The 22,462-nt window shown below is 48.5% G+C and overlaps 2 protein-coding genes and 1 non-coding gene across 3 annotated transcripts; 2 read left to right on the plus strand and 1 right to left on the minus strand.

Annotated features, from left to right (window-relative positions):
- The first annotated feature begins 30 nt into the window (after positions 1-30).
- Positions 31-15,591, plus strand: LOC142574607 (sodium-dependent dicarboxylate transporter SdcS-like). Its single transcript, XM_075683651.1, has 6 exons — positions 31-466; positions 854-1,064; positions 11,691-11,871; positions 12,918-13,076; positions 13,209-13,346; positions 15,397-15,591. Exons 1-6 carry the CDS (start codon positions 406-408, stop codon positions 15,589-15,591), a joined length of 945 nt encoding a protein of 314 aa, XP_075539766.1. The 5' UTR covers positions 31-405.
- LOC142576016 (uncharacterized) lies at positions 1,462-4,168 on the minus strand. Its single transcript, XM_075685893.1, has 3 exons — positions 3,584-4,168; positions 3,162-3,258; positions 1,462-2,586 (listed from the first exon to the last, which is right to left on the minus strand). Exons 1-3 carry the CDS (start codon positions 3,810-3,812, stop codon positions 2,568-2,570), a joined length of 345 nt encoding a protein of 114 aa, XP_075542008.1. The 5' UTR covers positions 3,813-4,168; the 3' UTR covers positions 1,462-2,567.
- TRNAH-GUG (transfer RNA histidin (anticodon GUG)) lies at positions 4,944-5,015 on the plus strand. The gene has a single exon. It is a non-coding gene; the product is annotated as a tRNA-His (tRNA).
- Positions 15,592-22,462: the final 6,871 nt, after the last annotated feature.

The following is a 22,462-nucleotide window of genomic DNA, read 5'->3' on the forward strand; positions in this document are numbered from 1 at the left end:
CTGGCGGGCCTTGGTGAGGCCTGTTTTCATATAGGCACAGTTTTATTTGGAGACAGCAGCTTCATTTCGAGAGAGCCAGGCCTGCACAGATAAGACGACCAAATGATTGCCTCCTTATATGACCATTGTGGCTTGTGTACCAATTGCCGAGATAGATTTTTCATCATCCAGTGCGAAACGATGGCATCACAATGTAACGAAGCAACCTTCTGCGAAGAAAAGTAAAGCTTGCTTAGAGAGGCCATCAAAAGAAGAATGGGCTGCCTTCCTGACCAGTGTGAAAAATAGTGGAGTGCAGTCTGCAGTGCTCTCACTTACAAAGGGTTATTGTGACGACTTCATTCCATTGTCTCGCAAGTATTTAACAGCTGTTCTTGGGGATCTGACCAGTGACAAACCAGCAACATGGGACAACATTCAAGAGGACAGCCAAATGTTTGCACAAGTGTTCACTGTAGAACCGAAGGTAAGCAACACATTGCTTTTGACATCATGTAAACGTAAAAGCTTGGTGTGGTTAACAAGCTGTAGCATAGTCGTACTTTTACGATAGTGTAGTAGTATAAGATTTTGGTGCACCTGAGGTGTGAAAGCCGCATTTTTGAAAAAAGGTGAGTTAAGGTTTCCCTAAGGCACGTAAGGAGCATGGAATTTATGCATTCCTTCAGGCAGTATTTTGCTAAAGTATGTATTTTTTAAATCTTGGCACAAGGGCTTGTGCCTGTTAGGCAAGGGGTAGAACGGCAAAGTATTTGTATTTTCCGTCAGTGGTCAACGTGAGTGATGCCAGTTCATAAACTTGTTGCATTGCAACACCTTCACTGTTTGAGTGGCCTCTGTTTTGAACATGCAGGTATGCCAGGCTGTAGCGGCAGCAGCAAGGGAGCAGTCAGCATTCTCTGTTTGGTTTGCATTCCGAGCAGGAAGGGCGATGTCATCGACCATGTATGCAGCCTGCCGAACACACTTCTACAAACCGTCCATAAGCATCATCAAGAGGATGTGCTATCCCGAAGAGTTCTTTTCAGCGGAAACCGATTGGGCGAAACAAAAAGTAGCAGCCAGTAAGGCTTATATCTTGGCAATGACTGGGAAGCACGAGAAGTTTGTGTGTCGTAGCTCTGGCCTGCACATTTCTGCAGAAGCACCCTACCTAGCCACCAGCCCAGATGGCTTGATTGCATGTGAATGCTGTCACGATGGCGTGCTAGAAATTAAGTGTCCCTATTCAGCAGTCTGTGTGGGCGATGTGCTGAAGCAGAAAGGTGGCTGCTGGGAGCTATGTGGTGATAGTGCATGACTGAAGAGAAGCCATGCACACTTCTACCAAGTACAACTGCAACTCTACATGTGTCAGCGGCAGTACAGCGATTTCGTTCTGTGAACACCATCAGATATTCCGATAGAATGCATTGCTATTGATTTGCCTTTCTGCAAAGAAATGACGCAGAAGCCCAAAGCGCATTCTTTGAACAGGTTTTGCTCCCGCAGCTTTTATTTAAACACTGGACTACCTTGCCACAGCAAGAAACAATGCTTACATATGATGAAAGTTTAGTAGACAGTGAATGCTACTGTTATTGCAGTGGTTCTGAATACGGTGAAATGGTTAAGTGTAGTGGCCGACAGTGTCCTGGTAAATGGTTCCATATTGCATGTGCAAATCTGAAACGTCCACCAATGACCAAGGCATGCTTCTGCCTAGCTTGTAAGCCTTGCGAGAAAAAGCAGCAGCCTTGATCGGGTACATTAATCAGTCGACAAGGGAGCACACAGGATGACTATGGCTTGTCCAACTTGTCTGTACTTTTCTGCAATTCGAGCACTCATAGAGGGGAAAAGCTGTTCCAAACCAAGACTAGTTGTTGAATTAAAGTAATGACAACATATGCCGAATTCACTGAAACGGCACAGCAGACTTGCAGAGATTAGTCAAGGCAGAGCATACCGTCACAATTTTGTCCAGTTGTGCTACCATGTCTCCACTTCTTACCATCACAAGCTCGATTGGAATAATCAAGGAAAAAATTGCATACTTCCGACGCAACAGCCCAATGACTCTCTCTACATGTATGTGAACATTGGCTATCTTTCGTGTCTTCTCCACCTCCCAGGCCGTGAGCTGTCACTTCCCTTTTGTGAACGCTAGCCCTTTAAGATGTGCACAATGAATCCCTACAGCATCGGCAATAGTGAAACCTTGGTCCACAAGCAGTGTCTCCTGGCAAAAGGTTGTTTAGAATACCACAGCGCTCAATAAGGAGCTTGTCGCTTGTATGCCCACCCCATCCTTTAGAGATGTAGGTAATGGAACCCTGAGGTGCAATTCCAATGAGATTTTACAGTATTATGATGCTTGTATTGTGACCACGTATGACTGTGCGGAAGAAATGAAGATGACCCTTCTAGAAACACTTCAGAGCAGTCAATTATTACGGACACTCTAGTTCCAAATGCTCTACGAAAGCACATGGGCATGGTTTGTAGTAGCTCCTCCCAATCTGGCCACTCCACAAGCTGGCTCAGGCGTCTGTGCATGACATCAAGCCAGCGTTCCAAGATCGTTGTCACTGTGGCTTGGCTGACCTAGAGGAAAGAAAACGCATCAGTGCCCACAGCTGGAGGTATCATGCTACATTGCAAGATTCTTTACATCTTTTCAAATGCTGCTTTATGCAGTGCATAACAATGAGCATTTTCCTGCAAAACATTGTCACCTGCTGTCTACTAGCACCATCACGTTGTGGCCGTCAATTGATACAGTAACGTGCCGCTAACAATCTCACCTGTCATCAAATCATCCGGCTGTATCGGCTTCTCGTTCGACGGCAATGGGGGTAAGCCACCACTGTGGCTACCTCGTGCATTCCTTTTACTAAAGCACCCGTCTTGATAAGTTCCAAACCAAGCGTGTCAAATTACATTTACACTTCGCAAGTATGTACTTTCATCACAGCAGCTAACGAATCGCAAGAAAAAATACTTTCATTTATGATAACCATTCCACAGTGTTTATAGTGCATTTGTGGCCTTTGCTAAAGCTTGCATTTGCTAAAGACTTGCAGCGATGCATAATGCGCAAATATCATCGTGAGAGCAATGCTTTAATGTTGCTCGAGGTGTAGGAGAAAGCAAAAGGGAGCAAAAAGGGCATACCATACCTGCCCTCTGCAAGATCTGTAGGGTTTGTTGAATACCCTAACTGAAGACTTGGTGCCCAGTCTGGATTTCTCTCGTCCATCAAATAAGATGGCTTTCCTGCAAGTTAAAAAAAAATACAGGCGTGCATGACAGCACAGTGTCTTGCAGGAAAATGTCAAGGTCGCAGAGAAAAAGTCCAAGCGACGGCTTTTTACAAATGACGTCGCAAGCGAGCTTGAATAATTCAGCTACGCCCGTGCGCGCGCTGACAGTGCAAATTAACGTCGCCCACGTCAATAAAACGGCGGTTAGGAAAGCGTGGATATCCGGAGTGCTACAAATTTAACTGCCCGTTTCTAAGCTGCCTGGTGACGCGACAGCACACTTGCTCAAGCCCAAAATACGCGTAACTGCAACGTTTAGAATGTAGACTGGCACTTACCAGAAATGAAATGAACACTGCACACTTTGTAGTTGGGAGAATTTTCGTCGATGTCAGCGCGACGAATGCGGCGAAACCACTCGGCACGACGCCTTTCCGACAATTCTTGCGTCCTGCTGCATTGGTTGTAGATGACTGAAGGCACTCCATAGAACTTAACCTTGTTTGTGTTCTCGCTGTTTTTTCGCCACGACCTATTGCTGCATCCATAGACCGCGCAATTTACCATGATTGCTGCGATTCACTGCTACTGCACTACAGGTCATCTGCTTCTCTGCGAACTAACAAGCTGACAATGTTCACGAACTGACCAAGTGGCCAAAATCATGGCGCACCGAAAGTGGAACCAGCTAGCGCCCTTCCCACCAGCCCGTGCGGCAACATGGGCGTGTCGTCAGTGGATATATACATTCCACAAGAATATCCGGAGTTGTCTCTGGGTTTTTGCAGCAGCAGACGCATGCCTCATTCTGCTAAATTGAAAAAAAAAAATACTTCATTAAACATATTCAGAGTAAAAGTGTCAATAGAAAATTGTACACACTGCTCAACATTTTCCAATCCCAGCTTTCTGTTGCTCAAGCCTGAAAGGAGCCCGCAAAAGCCACGCGCGATTAGTCGCGCGGCACATTTTTGTGTTTTCCCCCAGTTAATTCACGCACTCGCAAACCAGACATCCCAACTAAACCTACTTGCTGCTAGACAACTATCGCCATCTGCGCTTGAAGTTGCACACTGCACGCAGCATTTGCATGGCCTTTGAGATTGCCATTCTCCCCTGCGGTATTTTGTTTGTTTTTATGGTTTTTATGACTATCCGTAGTTTTTATCTATTGGCAACTGCTTCACATTGGTAGAGACGTTGGGGGATGGTCTCGGAGTTGTATGGCGGCCGGCAGCTGAGATAAAATTCACTGTATAACGCATACATCGCCCCCAGGGGCACCAGAAATTATACGTACGACGAGTACGTCTCAGCGCGTGCCGCTTTGCTGGATACGTGACGAAAGCGCTGGCTGCACGGAAAACCTCATCTATAGGTGCAGAACGGGGATTTGTATGGCGGTGACCGCTGGCCGCAGATTTGTTCAAGGGAGATAACAGCAGTCCTGGACCGCCACGTCTTGTTAATTGTTATGTTTGCGAACTCTGCGCACATTGGTTATTCGCGTGGTGCGCAAGCGCCATGCGCAGGGATCACTGAAGTAGCGCGGTCTCCCGTCGTAATTCGGAGTCATTTATAAGTGCATTTAGGTTTCTGACCAGTACGCACAAGCTGCAGAAATGCGTGCACTACGAGAATTGCATTGTGTTACTGTTCAAGTCCGTCATAGTGCAAACACACCTCGTCCTGCGGACAGCCGTGATCGTATAGTGGTTAGTACCTTGCGTTGTGGCCGCAATAACCCAGGTTCGAATCCTGGTCACGGCAAATTTTTTTTTTTTTTTTTTTTCGTAGTTGGTTTTATGGTGATTGTACTGTGATTATCACCTTTTTTCGATGCGCATATAATCCACGCAAATAAATAAACCGCTGGCAAGCCTAAATAGGCACGAATAACGGTGCTTAAATGTCTTGAATATCCGTCTCCTTGCATGCGTACGCCCAGCAGTTATCGTACGCTAATAAGGATCGTTTTCAAAAATTGAGTGGCAATTTCACAGTAAGCACGAGAGAGATATGTTATTACGTCGCGCCCCCTTCTGAGGTGCCAGTTCCGCGCTCTGTACGTGTGTGTATACGTGTACCGGTTGTTCCACGTAACTTGAGCCCGACTAACTTTACGTATATGCAAATTCCGCGCAGCTTGACAGAACGAAGAAATTGTTTGATGTCCGTCGTTTGGAGATATTCAGATTATTTATTACATTCCACCTAATAACATAATTAGTCTTAATTAATTATTCAACTTCACAAATATTATGATTAGATAAAAAGTGTCAATGAGAAAATTGTAGAGAAACTCCCGATCCAGCTTTCTGTTGATCAATACTTGCTGCACGAAAATGTTTTTTGCAAGCGTGAAAGAAGCTCGCGAATACACAAAAAAGTTGTTGCGGGACTGCCGCTTGCGGCAAGTGTTCAGCCGGTGCGACTGAACACTTGCATCACTCGATCATGTCATACTGGATGCAGGGGCTTTAATGTCATATATGGGCATCATACGCTGGGAACTAAACGTGTTATAACACACAGTTTCGTGCTTCACGTTTTGCACATAAAGTGAAAACAAACAAACTGAGCGATAGATTTCCCGTTCACGTATACAGAGGAGCCTCTACTACTGCAAGCTACGCATGTGGAACACCTTTTTGAGTTAATTTATTACAGCCACCATCACAGAGTACCGTTTGATTGTTTACGAGGCATTTACATAGACTCCAAAACATTTAAAGCGGTAACCACACGGAGCGCATGTCCGGCGTACAGCGTGACCCCACGTGTCGGTTTGTTATTTTCACGCCGATGTTTATTAACACAGTGATATATGTCGTTATAACGAAATCGCTTTATCCGAAAGCTCGCTTTAATCGAAGTTGTCTTTGATATCCTGATTGCAGTGCAAACATTTTAGACCGGATTATTGGAAGTGCAGTTACGCCAAGCTCCGCTTTGGTGAAATGCGAAGCGGGTGAAATCCACATCCCTGTGCATCATATACATGACGACTATAGTGGCGAGCGATGTTTCCAATACGAATCGAATGTTGCAAGCTAGCTATTCGATATATTCAAATGCCGAGGCTAATGAAATATTTCCCGATAATCTACTCTTTATTTCGGGTCATTATTATCCGTCTACTAAACAAAGCATCGCAAATTTAGGAAATGAAATGACGACAAAAGCTTTCGAAGGAATGCAGAAACGAAATGGGCAGTGCAAAGCTTTGTTTTCGTTTTCTGCGGCGGAAGCCTTCGTTGCAACCTGTGATCTTTGTTTGTATTCTACAATTTAATGTTTCTTGTAGTCTAGTCATGGGAGCAGTTCGGTCTCTTAATTACGCTACAGCATATTTTCCTCGGAACGGGCCCTTTCACGTTTGTCTACGGCACACAAGTCCTTCAGCAGCTCTTTGTTTTCTTTTTCCAGAACCTCCGATCTCCTTTCAACAAATATTTATTTAGTCTTTTCGTAGATTTGGTCATACAACAGCCATTCGTTCTTGGATGGCTTATGTGCAGCCAGGTTCTAAAAATATTGAGAGGCTATTTGTGCAGTTATTTTATTGACAAATAGTGATGGCGTGTTAAAAATTTATGCTAATAGTTTGGTATAGTTGGCCGTCCTTATTCCACTGGTCAGCCCAAGCGTGGTACCTAATTACACCGAAATAAGTATCCCCGACATAAATATACGTGCTTGCTTTTGACTATCCGATATTCGACACTCAGTATTGATATTCGATTGGTATTCGGAAATTTTGACATTCTCTCACCTCTTATGACAGCCGTTTGCGTTTCTTCTTATCAACCTGATGTGGCAAAAAACGCTTGTATGATCCCTCCACCTCGTGGTGGCAGCTCCTTGGGCCTACCTGTGTGACTTGATAAGCGACAGAATAGGCAGCTGCTCACGGGTATTACCAGAGTTTATCCACTGTCATGCACTCCCTTATGAGCGCGTATGTGTTCAGTTTTACGTGTTACGAGCAGCCGCTTTGTTGGAGTAAAACGCTTGCTTGGGCTAGTTGGTTCATGCTTGAATGTGTAAAGAGCAGGGCGCAAAGAACAGGACAGAAGAAGAACACAAACGACAGGACCGGCGCCACTCACAACCAAGTTTATTTCCGCAACAAGCCTACCTTATGTAGGTCAACCAAACCGAAGCACAGTTAGAATGTGGGTCCCATTCTATCCAAGGTAGCACTGAAGAGGTATGATCGGTCGCATTCAGGGATATGTCGCCTTGACCCTGGAGAAAATTGGCTTTGAATACGTCGAAAAGAAGGAAGCAATCAACCTAGGAGACCCCCGATCTCGTAGGAATGGCGTTCTGACAAAAAAAAAATAAAATTAAATTAAGCTCACTACGACGGCGCGAAGTGGGAATCTTTGTTGGCGCCAGAAGATATTGTTACGTGTGGAAAGACGCATACGAAAGGTGCTATTTACACGCTATTTACACTGGAGCTAGGCAGCCAGGCTGACACTCGCTCGTGCCAAGGGCACCGACCAACAACTTCGTCGTTCTCGCGGCGGCTCGTCTCTTGAGCATCGCTCGATGATAGCGTAATATGACGCTCAGTGAGGCCGTTCGTTTGGGGGTGGTAGGAGGTGATAGCGTAATAGCGCTCGATAGCGCTCGATGATAGCGTAATATATTTGAGCTAATCCGATTTTAATAAAATACCGCTTATAACGAAGCACATTTGCTGTTACGGTGACTTCGTTACAACGAAGGTTTACTGTGTTTGATTAATTTTGCCTCTGGGGGGATGACAGTTGACGTATGTGATGCACTGCATTTTTTTTAAAGCGAAGCTGTTAGACTCTAGTTGGCCCGGATTTTTTGGTCTGTGCTCACCTAAAAACAGTCCTCAAATTGCAACTGCATGGAAAAGGGGGTTTGTGTTTGAGTTTCGGCGTAAAATAATTATGTTTTCTCATATATTCGAATTACAATCACGTGCTATCACGCCTATAGGTTGTGTGTGAGTCGTACTTTACAAATTTTCTGACACATTTTACTTTGAGAAATTTGATTAGTTCAATAACGGACTCGCGCTTGGCGGAGGGCCCAGAAGAATTAAGGATGTATGCAGCACTTCCGCACACGTGCGTGCGCTCGTGACGTACAGGCACCGACAAAAGTTGTATACTCCACGCAGTCCACGCAGCGGGACCCGGAGCAGCGACACACTGCATCGCGACGCCACCTACAGGCGGCATCTGGGATCAAGACAGCCAATAGGTGCCCTTTACTATCGGCAGACATGATCCCAGATGCTGCCTGTAGATGGCGTTGCGATGCAGTTTGCCGTAGAGTCACTGTATGTGCTACCGCAGGTAGCAGAGTTGCGCGTCTGTTTTATCACGCCGCTAGCGCCTCTATTGGCAGAACGTCATCACGTGATAGCCAAGCAACCGTGCATTGCGGAGAAGCAGATGTTCGGGCCAATTTTTGTATTTCCCGACGCCGCCGCTGCAGCGAACTGGATTGACACAAGTTATCGCCAGTCAAATTCAAATCCAATCCGGCCGATCTTGACGTTCGCTGTCCACGTGCGTGCTAGCTGCGTAGCAACAACGCAACGTGCGCAGCGCATCTCACGTTTGTTTCCGTCGGCCTGCCTCGTGACACCTTACTGCAGTAATTGTTTTTCTTCCTTTGTAAAACTAGTGAAGGATGTTCAGGTAAAGATACCTGAACAAACAAATTTTCAGTCAACTGCCTATTGCGTCAAGTGTGTATGAGATGAAATTGCTTGACTAACAGCTACGTGCTCTTTGGGCTGTGCAGCTGGAATATTCGCAGCTGGAATATTAAAAGCTACTGCAAGTCTGGATTTTTTTTAATAATGGAAGCACGTAGAATTATACAGAAGATTTAGCTGGAATTACCAGTTTTCTGCATGTGATGCACCACACTGCTTTCACAGAAGTGTCGTAAAAAAGCCAGCTCACATTTTCATGATTATGCACTGCTTGGGTTGTTTCTGAATATGAAAGAGGTTACTACTTAGTAAAGATATTTAATCTACTACAGCTTATGTGAAGCAGGATGCAAGAGGAATGAATGTCGTCATTTAGCATACGGTAAGGGCCTAACTGTGTTTTGAATTATTCCCTATAATGTAGCTATGTCAATCCTGTGAGAAAAACTTTCGCTAGACTCCCACAGAAGGCTACTTTTGGAATCCCTGCAGTGAAAAGGCACATAATGAAATCACACTTGCAGGTGTAGCTGATATCCATTGCTTGCTGGTAGATTGATATGTTCCTACACAAGATCTAATGGGGTACCAGAGTCGAAATATCAATGGTTGGTCATTGATTCACCAGTAATATTTTAGACTGGCTACATGATGAGAGCTATGGCACATAAGCAAGTATGGGCCTCATTATATTTAGTACAGTTCCCTTTTTAAAAGAGCACCACTTGATAAAGCTCACTATATCAAAATATTTGCACGCGCATACACTAGTGTTTTTGTTTTTTTCTCTGAAATTCGCATTGTGATTTTATTGCCAAAAAAGAGGTAGTTGCGGCTCGGTGCTTTTTGTTACTGTTTACATGCTAAAAGAGCACTGCACTGCTATTAGTAGCGTATTTATCTCTGTTGAAACAAAACCTGAGTGCCAAGCAGTATTCAAGCGAAGGAAAGTTATTAAAGTATCTGATTGTTTACCTCAATTACTAAAGTTTGTCCAGTTTTTAATACGCTACGTTATTTCGAACCTTATACTACCTTGTGAAGTAGCTTTTTCGCACGAAACTTTTTGTAGGATTTCCGGAATCTATAACATCACCATATTCCCTAAGTTTATTCGGTGCGATCTAATCGTTACCGTCGCGGTTCACGAATGCTGCATCTGATCGGCGTATATAGAATACACAATCAATCCTAGATACGCGAGTGCCCAACGTTATTAGGGCGGAAAAAGTGCACAGATGAATGTAAGTCCAAAAAAAATTAATGTACGCGCTGCATCTTACGCCGCGCGCTAAAAAAGGGCAGCGCCTTTTTCTTCAAAATCTAATCCAGTCAGCTGTTTCGATGCGCTTTGTTTGCGATTAGGCGGAAAAGCGGTGCACAAGCGATGCAAAAGCGCCCACGGTCGATCCACGATACGCGAGGCATGTCGCCTGCAAAAACGGAGTGCGGCTTCGCCGCATAGACTTGGTTGCTTCTCAGGCAAGATGGCCGACCTACGCGCAACTCTGCTACCTACGGTAGCATATACAGTAACTCTAGTTTGCCGTTGCTCCGGCTCCCGCTGCGTGGACTGCGTGGAGTATACCACTTTTGTCGGCGCCTGTACGTCGCTTGTGGTGGTCGTGCTTGTGCAACGTCTTCCAACGTCAGTTGGGGTGGTGGTATACTTGTCTAATGTCGGTTCTGTTTGTCTAACGTCGGCGAGAGCTTTGCTGTACATCCACTTTCGAGGTGTGGAATGGAGGCGGATATTTGGTGGGTGGGCACGTGCATTGGGTTTTGTTTCTTCACGGGACCTCTGTCAGCATTCATATACTGCCAATTTCACCCGCTGTGGTTGCTCAGTGGCTATGGTGTTGGGCTGCTGAGCACGAGGTCGCGGGATCGAATCCGGGCCACGGCGGCCGCATTTCGATGGGGGCGAAATGCGAAAACACCGGTGTGCTTAGATTTAGGCGCACGTTAAAGAACCCCAGGTGGTCAAAATTTCCGGAGGGTCCACTACGGCGTGCCTCATAATCAGAAAGTGGTTTTGGCACGTAAAACCCCAAATATTATTATTATTACTGTCAATTTCATTTTTACGCGTCCACTTGGGTGATGGGCACTTATGGGCCATTTTTCTTCATCATCGTCATCAACCTATGTCTGCAGGACGAAGGCCGCAATCGCCTCGATTCTATTGGAAATTAACTTTGTGAATATTTTAAACAATACTGAAAGCAAGTTATTGGCCTATAATTCTTCATTCTTTAACGTCTCTCTTCTCATGGATTAATATAATGTTGGCATTCTTCCAACTCTCTGCTAGGCTTCAAGTCGTGAGGCATCGCGTATAAAATGTTGAAAGCTTTTCAAGTATAACATCCCCTGCCTCTCTGATGAAATCGACTATTTTTATATCTTCTTCTGCCGCTTTCCCGCGGGAGATGTCTTGCAAAGGCCTTTTAACTTCATCGCTAGTTACAAATGGAGGTTCTGTATCCTGTTCGTCACTACTTCAAATCAAGGTTGCGTGGTTGCTCTGAGTACTATCCAGATTATAGTATGGAAGTCTTCTATACTGACTATATGACCGACATTTATAGTATATTAATGTGGCTGGTACACAACCAGACTAAAACTATTTGCGCTCGACGTCTGCTAGGCCTTACGCGCACGTAAGATGTCTACGCGTTTGATTAATTTGCACTCGCATGCGCATATGCGCATTTATGCACCCGCCGCAGGCTGGTGAGCGAGTCGACGGTGGGCTTCTTCGTGGTGATCCTGGCGTTCCTGCTGCCCTCAGACTTTCACAACTTTGAGCTGAAGAACCGCATCCTCAAGTGGAACGACGTCTACCACAAGATGCCCTGGGGCGTTATCTTCGTCATGTCCGGAAACATCGCCATCTCGTACGCGCTAGGGGTGCGTACGGTTCGCGCGTTTTCATTCCTACGTATGCGACACGTGATACGTTCGTGCCATGCACGCAACTTGGAAGTGCTTATAGCCTGCTGCTACAATGACAATGCTTCGGCCAGCGGGCTTGTGATTGTCAACGTTTCCATCGAGGTTCGTTGTTACAGAGAACCTGCTTATCGATCCTTTTTGTAGAATAAATCGGCAAGGGCTTCGACAAAGCTTGTGATTGCAGACGTTGTGAAGCGTCAGTCAGAGGTGCCATGTCTTTCCCCGGGTTTTCCATAGATCGAGCAAGCGTTCCCGTATATAAGGATCCATCGACTCCGCGAGCACTTTTAGATTAGCCTTCGTGCAAATACTGCAACTCTGTTGGCCGTCGTACTTGTCATGCAACGATTGTGGATTTGTCTTCGTGAAAGCCGTCCCGATAAGTAGCCCTGCTGACATCAGCAAAGGCCTTGACGATGGTAAGACTTATTTAAACTTTGGAACCCGGCCGGTCGTTCATCTCTTGTTCTTGAAAGCTTTCGTTACCGCATTGCTTCGCGCTTTTTTTTTTTTTTTTTGCACACGACGCACTACACACATTGCGTGCCCCCCCCCCCCCTTCCTATGGTACTGCGTCTGAAGTGGGAGGGCGAGGATCAAACCTTAACTCCATGAGCACAATGCATGCATATATTCCAAGTCAGAGGGATACAGTTGGCCACTGATATTACTTTCTACAAACCTAATATCTCGCAGCCTTTTTTTCACCCATCATTCAACAAAGCATTTTCCGAACCTGCTAATTAGGTATTGGCGCAAGAAAGCGAAATAAAAGGCGGACAGCGTTGAAAGGAATGAACAAAGCGCGTATGTACACGCAAACAAATATGTAAAGTTCGTATGCTCTTGAAAATACATGTCGCTTAGCTGTACACATTGTCGCACGTGCAGCTGTATCCAGGCATTCCTTTGTGCACTGCGCATTTGCTTGCACCTTCAGTTAATTACCAGGCCAGATTGAGAGACACAAGACCGTACATATATCGTGCCCGCGTGCGCAGGAGTGCGGCGTGTTCAGGGCCCTGATGGACTGGTCACGGCAGCTGTCGGCCAACGCGGTCTGGGCTGAGCTGTTCTTCCTCTTCCTGACGGCCATCGCCTCCGAGGTGACCACCGTCAAGGACAGGCTGCCCGAGTTCTTCTACATCGCGGGCAACGTGGTGCGTGCGCTCGCTAGTGTTACCGCCGCATATCCGAAGCGAAAGACTTTAATGCGTGCTTATTCAGTCACACCGCGAAAATCCAGCACGACGTAGCGCGCGGACAATCTTAATTAAATCTGTACGTTTCAGAGTCAACTGACCGACATGCATCCGCTGAGGCTCATGCTCCCGGTGTCGGCCGCATCCGAGTTCAACTACATGATGCCGTCGTCGGGCGCGAGGAACGCCATCATCTTCGAGATCTCCTACATCTCCGCGCTAGAGATGGTACGCACGTGTACGCCTAGTGACAAGTATAACGTGCCCTACCACGCTTCGTGAGAACTTGTGTCCTCCAGTGTACAAAAGCAGTCTCGTCGCAGAGGGTAATGGTTACAGTGTTTTTTTTTTCTGTTTTTTTTCTACATATAAGTTCGGGTGCAGTTAAAAGTACACAGCAGCTGTGATTCTCGGATATGTTACATGAAATAACCGAAGATGCATTTATTTTTCTGTACCCTTCCCCACTCGGGCTTAGTTCACTGCTGAAAACTATATTTGAGAACAGTTAATACATGAATCGCGCAACTATAAATTTATTTCTTTACGCAGCACTTCCCCAAAGTGCGCACATAACTTTCCCGGGTCGTATTTTTTTTTCAACTCACACACGCGCAATCTAAAGGAAGTGTACGCAACTTGCTTGTGCTGAAAAGCGTTGCTCCAGTCAGCAGCCATGTATGGCTTCGCAACGAGAGCTGCGTGAGTTGACTGGTTCGATCACAGACCTGTTCTGTTATGTAAATGCAGCGCCGCTGACTAACCTCTCCGATTGGTCACGCGCAACATACGCCAGCTAGCGCTCGCATTAACAATTCAATTTTATTAGCTGAAGATTAGATTTCTACACGACAAGATGTACAGCAGGAGGTCGTTCAGCGAATGTATCCTTGCGGAAACTCGTACTGCACTGACGCAAAAAAATCTGTCGCGGTGGAAATTTTGAATCTAGGAATCCTGGCTTTAGCACTGACGAAAAGAGTGGCGAATATCGCGGTGGGCAGAACGGTAACGGAACGGGAGTGCACTGAACAAAATAAAGAGTTTTAGAAATAGCTAGCACTTTAGCCCGCCCAGCCGCTCTGCGCATGAGCAGAACCCAAATTCCACTTGGGTTATCTTGTATACGTCCGACAGGTAGCGCTCCCTAACTCTGGGTCATAAGTCGCGAAAGTCGGTGGAAGTAGGGAAATGACAAAAAACGGAGACTTACAAAAGCAAAGTTCACAATAGGGGGTCAGAAAATTTTGTTATGGGAATTTACCGTGGGTTCTTCTTTTCTTTCCTTTCTTTAACCCAGATATAGGACCTTAGGCCGTATAATAGCAAGAGCTTGGTGGCGCAACCCACCGCCCCGTCCCAAAGGGGACGCTCATAAGATCCATCTATCCATCCATCACCGCTTTCTGAACCTGCTAAAGACGCAAGTTCTCTTTAGGCTTGTACCAATTCTAAAAAGGAAATGTCCTCTTCTGTCACCAATTATGATGCGTGCACTATCAATAAATCTGCCAAAGTTACGTAACTTTGGCAGATTTATAATCTTGCATTCTCCGGCAAGGTGTCGCAGACTATAGAAAGAAAGTCAGGAAGGTAGGACGATACTTTTTTATATGTTCTGGTGAGTGGTAATTGCCGAGTATATATAATGAAATGTCGATTTGGTTTACGGTCAGTCATGTTGCGTTTCCTATTAAGAGATTTGAATCACCGGCTCACCGCACACGCACAGGTTAATTACAGACTGTATGCGTCACGAAGAAGGGAACACGACACTGTTACTTCCAAGGCCGTACACAGGAATTATTTTCTGGGGGAGTTTTGCGCGGCCAGCAGTGGTCATTTAGAAATATTGACTTATTTTTGCGCGGCAATCAAGTGCATCGCAGGCACATAATACTACGAAAACATCATATATCTTTACGCATAAGTTGAGCTAAACGGTATGTATCGCCACGGCCATAATTTTGGGGGACGTCAGAACCCCCTAACCCCTCTCCCTGATAACGGCTCCGTTTCCTTTTTTGACGGAACTCGGGATGGTCCGTCGAACAGCCCGTCAAACGGGGAAGCGTCTTAAGTAACGTGGTCGCGTGTAGCGATATACTCTATACAGTCAGAAGTAAATGTTGCACTGAGTGAGCAAAGGGTTCAGTAGACAAGCAGCACGGTGTTTACCTCGCTGTTACTGGACAGAAGGGACAAAAATAAGTCGCGTACGAAAATGCGTATACACCGGTACACCGAAGTGGCAATGCGAATGCGCGCGCGTTCGCAGATTCTGCCGGGCCTGCTGATGAAGATCGTCTCGTGCTTCCTCTACCTGGGCATCCTCAACTCGGTCGGCGACATCATGATGGGCGACGAGGTGCTCGCGGTTGTCAACACCACGATCGCAGCCACGGTGGCGTCCACCTCCTCGGCCAGCGGGTCCGTTTCCGCCAGGAGCTTGCTGTTCGACAATAAACTCTGAAGGAAACAGGAAAAGATAACGTGGATTACTCGGCTTCCCCATGACGCCAACTGCGATAGCCACGAGGGCCCCGTGTGCTGAAACGGGCTGATGCTGATATAACACGTTTCACTGACACGATGTACCATGCGGAGTGGTGGTTCGCATGGCCAATATAGTCAGGTTACCGCCCTTCACCGACGCTTAGCTGTCGTTTTAGGGGGGGGGGGGGGAGGAGGGGAAACGTTTATTTCTAAAGAGGACCTGCGCCGTGTATTATGCTTCTTAAGTTTCCTCGGCTTTCATTCCAATGAAGACAGCAAAAATAATGGAAAGTGAATGAGAAATTACGGTTTAACTCGCCTCACAATGAATGCCGACGTTAATGCAATTGGAAATCGAGCAATGTGGCCAACCACTATAAAAATGATGACACAACTTGGTGACAACACTCTGACGACTTTATTGACTTGTCGATTCGGTCTCCATTGCTTCGGTACCGTCTCCTGTGGCGCATAGTATAGGGGACGGTGGATCGAGAAGTAGGGCACTTATTTGAGGGCTTTGGAGTCGCTGAGCTCCCCTGACGAAGACGTGGTCAAGTACCCCACCCTCCTCGATGTGGATATGTAGTCGGTGATTCGGTCGGCGTTTTGAGGATATCGAGATGGATATTATTGAGTGGTAAATGAGGAACCACCAGTGAGAGACGTTTATTATAAGGCGAAAGCCTTGAGCGGCTCATGGTCCCACGTTATGCTGTCCGGCGTTATGGCACCAAAACTCAATAACACCGAATTTGGGGGCGGAGTGGTGCCCACGGCCCTTGGTGTTAATTACGGCAAAGTTAATTAAGGCACAGATAATTAATATTGAGTTATTTAAGCCACTCGAACCCACGACTTTTGGTGGACCCACTTGGACATCGACGAACCAGCTATACTCCAAGTTGGATTCCAATTGACATCGTGAAGGTTGAGAGTCGAACCGACTTCATTTGGTGTTAAGGCGAAGTTAATCAATGCATGGTTAATTAAAGTTAATTAAGGCATTGGAGCCCACAACCTTTGATGGGAGTCGAATCTGCGGCCTTTTGCGTTAATTAGGGTAATTTAATTAGGGAGCGGTCAATTAAGCTATAGTTAATTAAGGCACTCGAACGCACAACCTTTGGTGGGAGAAAATAAGTAACAGGAAGTTACAACGCATTGCAATGAAAATGTCAAGTATAGGGTAATGAATGTCTCGTGAGCGGGCAGGCTTTCGCCTTCATCCTCTTTAGCGTATGCTAAAGTGACTCAACTTTTTTTGTTTTTAAGTGATGCGATAGCGGGTAAATAGCAGCGCATTAATGTGGGGTTAGCTTAAAGGACACCCAATAAATACATGTATAGCATGTGGGGTCTCTCACACCCGTACTCTTGGGACAAAGGAACGACAACACAGTAGTGCAAACAATCACAAGGGCATTTATTGCACCTTTCATAGATTAGTGCCTGCTAGCCAAGTTGCTACCCACAAAACATGCCGATGGGCGCGCGACAAATCCAGAAGTCCGACTCACCGCGACCGGAAGCGAGCGAATATGTTCGCCCCATGCTGGATCCCAACGCCTGGTCCTTCGCGTGTATGGTCACGCGAATCGTGGCGCGTTCGAAGGCGGCCACGCGAGGCGGTCTCGCAGAAGCATCGGTCGGCGGCGCACGCGGGAGACGTCCCCGCCGTGCGCCGACCCGCCGAGCAAGAGGGTCGCTGCACGTGCGGCACCACCGTCCCGCTTGCCGTCTCGAACCCAACAACCCGAGCGCCTTGTCTCCCGACGCCCGAGTAACCCCGCAGCGGCGCGACGCTCGCGCCATCTCTCGCACCGCGCTTGTACCACCCGACCGCCGCGGGCGCCAGGCCACGCGGCGGGCGAAGCCGCCCTGCAGGAGACGAGCCATGCGGGAAAACTAGATCTCAGGGGAGGCGTGAGAGTCACGCATCCCCACATCCCCCCAACCTTAAATCACTACATATTCCGGCGAGACATGTGACACGGTCTAACATCAAACTGTGCTTCGCAAACAAGGTAGAACATTAAGCAGTGGTCGCGCCGAAGAAATGTCCGCACGCTGTCCATAACATGCGAGCCGACATTGTCCTTGGGTGCACCGCTGGCGTCCGCCGGTCACAGCGGCAGCTTTGCAGACTCGACGGCACGATGCCAGGCCAGGACTCCGGAGACGACGACGCAGTAGTCGGTACGAACAAGCGTCGCTCGCGCCGACGCGCCCTGCTGGGAAGAGCCGCCGTAGCTGTCGGTGACCGCCGGCTCTTTTGTCCGCCACCGAGGGTTGTGAGCTGGATGCAGGAAGCCGCCGAAGTCGCCGCGCCGAACTGGCCACAGCATCACCATCGCCCGGGGTGGCTCGATCGTAGTCCGGGGCAGCAGCAGACGATGTGCAGGTGACGGCAAACCAGGGGTGACTCCAATCACGCTGCGTAAACTCAACACACTCGGCAAACACTAAAGTAGTGCAAGGGAGAGGAATTATGCATGCGCATCGCCCACGTGGTACGATGTTCAACTCGGCTAGCAAAAGATCGGGCAGCTACTCAGATGCTAAGTTCACGTGAACGAAGCTCGCTTTCTTGAGTCGAACGAGTAATTTCAGTTCGTGCGAGGCTAAATAGAATGAGGGAAGCGAATTGCAACACCTCAACGCCACGGTCCACCAGGTTGTGTCCCTCCACGTGCGACAGGCAGCTTCGTAAAGCCTTAGGCCTAAATCGTCGCTACCCTGACAACAACCGGCATCCAAAAACAACACCCAAATGGGCGCAAAACAGGCAGCCGCGAGGAGACGTTAGCTCTGTGAGGTGGTCCTAGTCCGCTCGGTGCACAAAGCATCCGAGTTGACGGCGCCCACCGTCCCAGACGGTGTCGGAGCGCCCGGTGCCAGGCCGCAATACCAGTCAGCCCGTAGTGGCACCCGTGGCCCGCGGCCACCCGGCTCCCAGAGCCGCGACTTCATCCGAGTCAAAGAGATAGAAGAAGCTATTTACATAAGAAATTCGGATCACCCACGAGGCTTCCGTACTCACTCGCTTCAGGCTTGCCACTGCTCTGCGGGCGCTCAGCCTCGCTCTCCCAGGATGCAGACCACGTGGCTCTCGTACCGACGAATGCCATTAAGAAAAAACACTTGCGAAAAGGCTTAGCATGTTGACATGTTCAAACACACTACCGCCACCATCACCTCGCTCAAGAAAGCACGCCGCCGACACTAGCGATCAAAATTCACGCTAGGCCTACGCTTCGGTTCAAACAAAGGTCTCGAACGAAGCAAACTGTTAAAACTATCGTCCGATGCCCCAAGAGGTCCACGTTGGGCAGCCAGATGTGGGGTCCCTCACACCCGTACTCTTGGGACAAACGAACGACAACACAGTAGTGCAAACAATCACAAGGGCATTTATTGCACCTTTCATAGATTAGTGCCTGCTAGCCAAGTTGCTACCCACAAAACATGCCGATGGGCGCGCGACAAATCCAGAAGTCCGACTCACCGCGACCGGAAGCGAGCGAATATGTTCGCCCCATGCTGGATCCCAACGCCTGGTCCTTCGCGTGTATGGTCACGCGAATCGTGGCGCGTTCGAAGGCGGCCACGCGAGGCGGTCTCGCAGAAGCATCGGTCGGCGGCGCACGCGGGAGACGTCCCCGCCGTGCGCCGACCCGCCGAGCAAGAGGGTCGCTGCACGTGCGGCACCACCGTCCCGCTTGCCGTCTCGAACCCAACAGCCCGAGCGCCTTGTCTCCCGACGCCCGAGTAACCCCGCAGCGGCGCGACGCTCGCGCCATCTCTCGCACCGCGCTTGTACCACCCGACCGCCGCGGGCGCCAGGATGCGTGAGAGTCACGCATCCCCACAAGCACTGCATGATGCACATACAGTGCAACAATAGCAAGGAGGACCTGACCGTTATTCAACGGGTATAACTATCTGGCTTGAGCTTGAGCATATAGTCATCTGGCTAGGCTTGAGTTTTGCGTCCTTCGGTTACGTGCCCCGGGACACAGCCACAGAAGGTGACCAGCAGGGGTACGCGAATAGGGATTTGTGAGACTCAATCGAATACGAATTGTTGTGGTCGGACTGCTGGCACGAGTTGTTGGGAACTCGGCGCTGACGCCCGTTGTTGCACCTGGGTCGCAAGCCCCAAGGGTAGCGTTGGCCTGGCGGCCTGGGGTACAACTGGAAGCATCCGAAGGTCCCGGCAAAGCATGAGTCGACTGGTAACAACAAAACAACTTGTTTATTCTAACATCGCAAAGAGTTGGCGGTCAGGTTGACCGAAGTAGAGAGACGGGAGTGCACTTTACTCAACAGAAGAAATCGGAGCCCTCCTTTTGCGTCCGGGGGCAGCTGTTTTTATACTCTCGCAGTTGAGGGCAAGAAGGAACCCCTCAATAGACGAGCACGTGACTGTACAATGGGATAAGGTGACGCATACTGTCGTGTCGCCGGAGAAGGTGACTCCCACTGTCGTATCGCCGCCGGTCGGGCACAATGGGGAGGAGAAGGTGACTCCTACTGTCGTATCGCCGCCGGTCGGGCACAATGGGGAGGAGAAGGTGACTCCTACTGTCGTATCGCCGCCGGTCGGGCACAAGGAGGAGAAGGTGACCCCTACTGTCGTGTCGCCGCCGGTCGGGCACAATGGCACATACACTCACACACGCCCATGAAGACACGTGGCATCGGAACATGCCTGGACGCGCTTGGCGGGGAGCGTAGCGGCGACGCCGAACGGGCCAAAATGTCTGCCGCTTTGTTGCAGTCGCGCCGGCTAAACCGCGCGTCGTAGGCGAAACGTAACAGACCGCCCCGCCGGGGGAAGGAGATGCCGATGGACAGGGGACTGCATCCGCTGTCCGGAGGGATGTCGCTCGATGATGCTCATAACCGAAGTCGGGCGTCCCTCGACGTTTCTTGAGCGCAGCGCACAGAGAAGGCCTCGTTCTCTCGTTCAGGTTCGCACAGGACACTGCAAAGTGACTTCGGGAGAGTTCACATTTTTGTTCTCGTTCCCGGCAAGCGTTAGAACTACGCTGAAACTCAACCGCTCAGTCAGCAAGCACGGCACAACCCTCACTAAGCCCTGCCCGGCTCTTTCCCCTTCTATACCACTGCCTAGTTCCTTACAGTAGTCTAGCAGCACTTAGAACGCATCCACAAATTGGAAAATTGCACTAGAAAGCATGTCATCACTTTGAAACACTAAACAAAAGCAATATGTTAAAAATCCTGCCTCAGGAAGAAAAACATCAGTAACAAACAATTTTGAGGCTGATTCCTACGTTAGGGGCTTCGACTTAAGCCATCGGCGTTACCGTTGAGACTCCCCTTTTTGTAACGCACCTCAAAGGAATATTGTTGCAAAGCGAGGCTCCAGCGCAGGAGGCGGCCATTTTTGGGAGAGATGGTCTGCAGCCATTGGAGAGGGCAGTGATCCGTCTCAATGATAAACCTCGAGCCGGCTAGATAGCATGACAATTTCTGAACGGCCCACACGAGACACGCACACTCTTTCTCGGGGGCGCTATAAGCCTGCTCACGACTGGTCAGCTTACGACTAGCATACAGGACGGGCTGTTCTACTTCTCCCTTTTCCCGTTGGCACAGTACAACGCCCATGCCTCGCTCACTAGCATCGCACTGAACAACGAACCCTTTTGTATAGTCTGGCGATCGTAGCACAGGCTGGCTTGTTAGGGCACTCTTTAGGGCGCTAAAAGCTCTTTCCTTTGTCTCGTCCCAGACGACTGTTTGAGGCTCTGTTTTTCTTAGAGCATCCTTCAGGGGAGCCGCGATATCAGAGTACCTGGGGATGTACCTCTGATAGTAGCCGGCGACACCTAAGAACGACCGAATATCGGTCTTCGTGTGCGGTTGCGGGAAGTCTCGCACAGCGGCCACCTTTATTTCAGAGGGGCGGCGACGACCCTGACCAATCACGTGACCGAGGTAGACAACCTCGGCCTGTGCTAACTGGCACTTAGGAGCCTTGACTGTCAAGCCCGCTTCGCGCAGGCGGGTTAGCACTGCCCGCAAGTGTGCCATATGCTCAGACCAGGATGCGGAGAATATCGCTACGTCGTCTAGATACGGTAAAGCGAATTCTTGCTGTCCCCGCAACACTTTATCCATGAGGCTTGAAAAACAGTATGGCGCGTTCTTCAAACCAAAACTCAACACTTTAGGACGGAATGTTCCCATTGGTGAAATGAACGCCGCATACCTACTAGCCTCTTCTGTAAGTGGAACCTGCCAATAACCCCTGACAAGATCTAGGGTGGAAATAAACTGAGCGCTACTAACTTTCTCAAGGCGCTCCTCGATGTTAGGGATCGGATAAATTTGATCCTTAGTGATGGAATTAAGCCTGCGGTAGTCGACGCAAGGACGAGGTTCCTTGCCCGGTACCTCAACTAAAATCAAAGGGGAGGTATAATCACTCTCACCTGCCTCAATAACACCGAGCTGTAGCATTTTCTTTACCTCAGCCTCCATAATATCGTTCTGGCGGGGTGACACCCGATACGCCTTGGATCGTACTGGCTCTGGGGAGGTAAGTTCTATATCATGAGTAAGTACAGAAGTCCTACCAGGCCTCTCAGAGAACAGACCTTGAAACTCTTGTAAGAGCTGGTGTAGTTCGGTTTTCTGCTCACGCGACAGCGATGCTCCACTGACTAAGTCACTAATGACTTGATCGGTGTCTTCCCTGTTCGTCACTGAGCCTAGTCCCGGAAGCTCGACCGGAAGCTCTTCAGGAACGTTTACCATCATGCACACCACTGCTTCCCGTTGTTAATAGGGTTTGAGCAGATTACAGTGGTAAA

Source organism: Dermacentor variabilis, chromosome 3 (assembly GCF_050947875.1).
Source record: "Dermacentor variabilis isolate Ectoservices chromosome 3, ASM5094787v1, whole genome shotgun sequence".
NCBI lineage: Eukaryota > Metazoa > Arthropoda > Arachnida > Ixodida > Ixodidae > Dermacentor > Dermacentor variabilis.

Excerpts from the sequence above, each read along its gene's own strand:
- LOC142576016 (XM_075685893.1), bottom strand. The coding sequence starts at position 3,812 with ATGGTAAATTGCGCGGTCTATGGATGCAGCAATAGGTCGTGGCGAAAA. Across the intron at positions 3,259-3,583 it reads CAGTGTTCATTTCATTTCTG|GAAAGCCATCTTATTTGATG; the intron begins GTAAGTGCCAGT and ends TTTAACTTGCAG.
- LOC142574607 (XM_075683651.1), top strand. The coding sequence starts at position 406 with ATGGGACAACATTCAAGAGGACAGCCAAATGTTTGCACAAGTGTTCAC. Across the intron at positions 13,077-13,208 it reads TCTACATCGCGGGCAACGTG|AGTCAACTGACCGACATGCA; the intron begins GTGCGTGCGCTC and ends TGTACGTTTCAG. Across the intron at positions 13,347-15,396 it reads ACATCTCCGCGCTAGAGATG|ATTCTGCCGGGCCTGCTGAT; the intron begins GTACGCACGTGT and ends GCGCGTTCGCAG.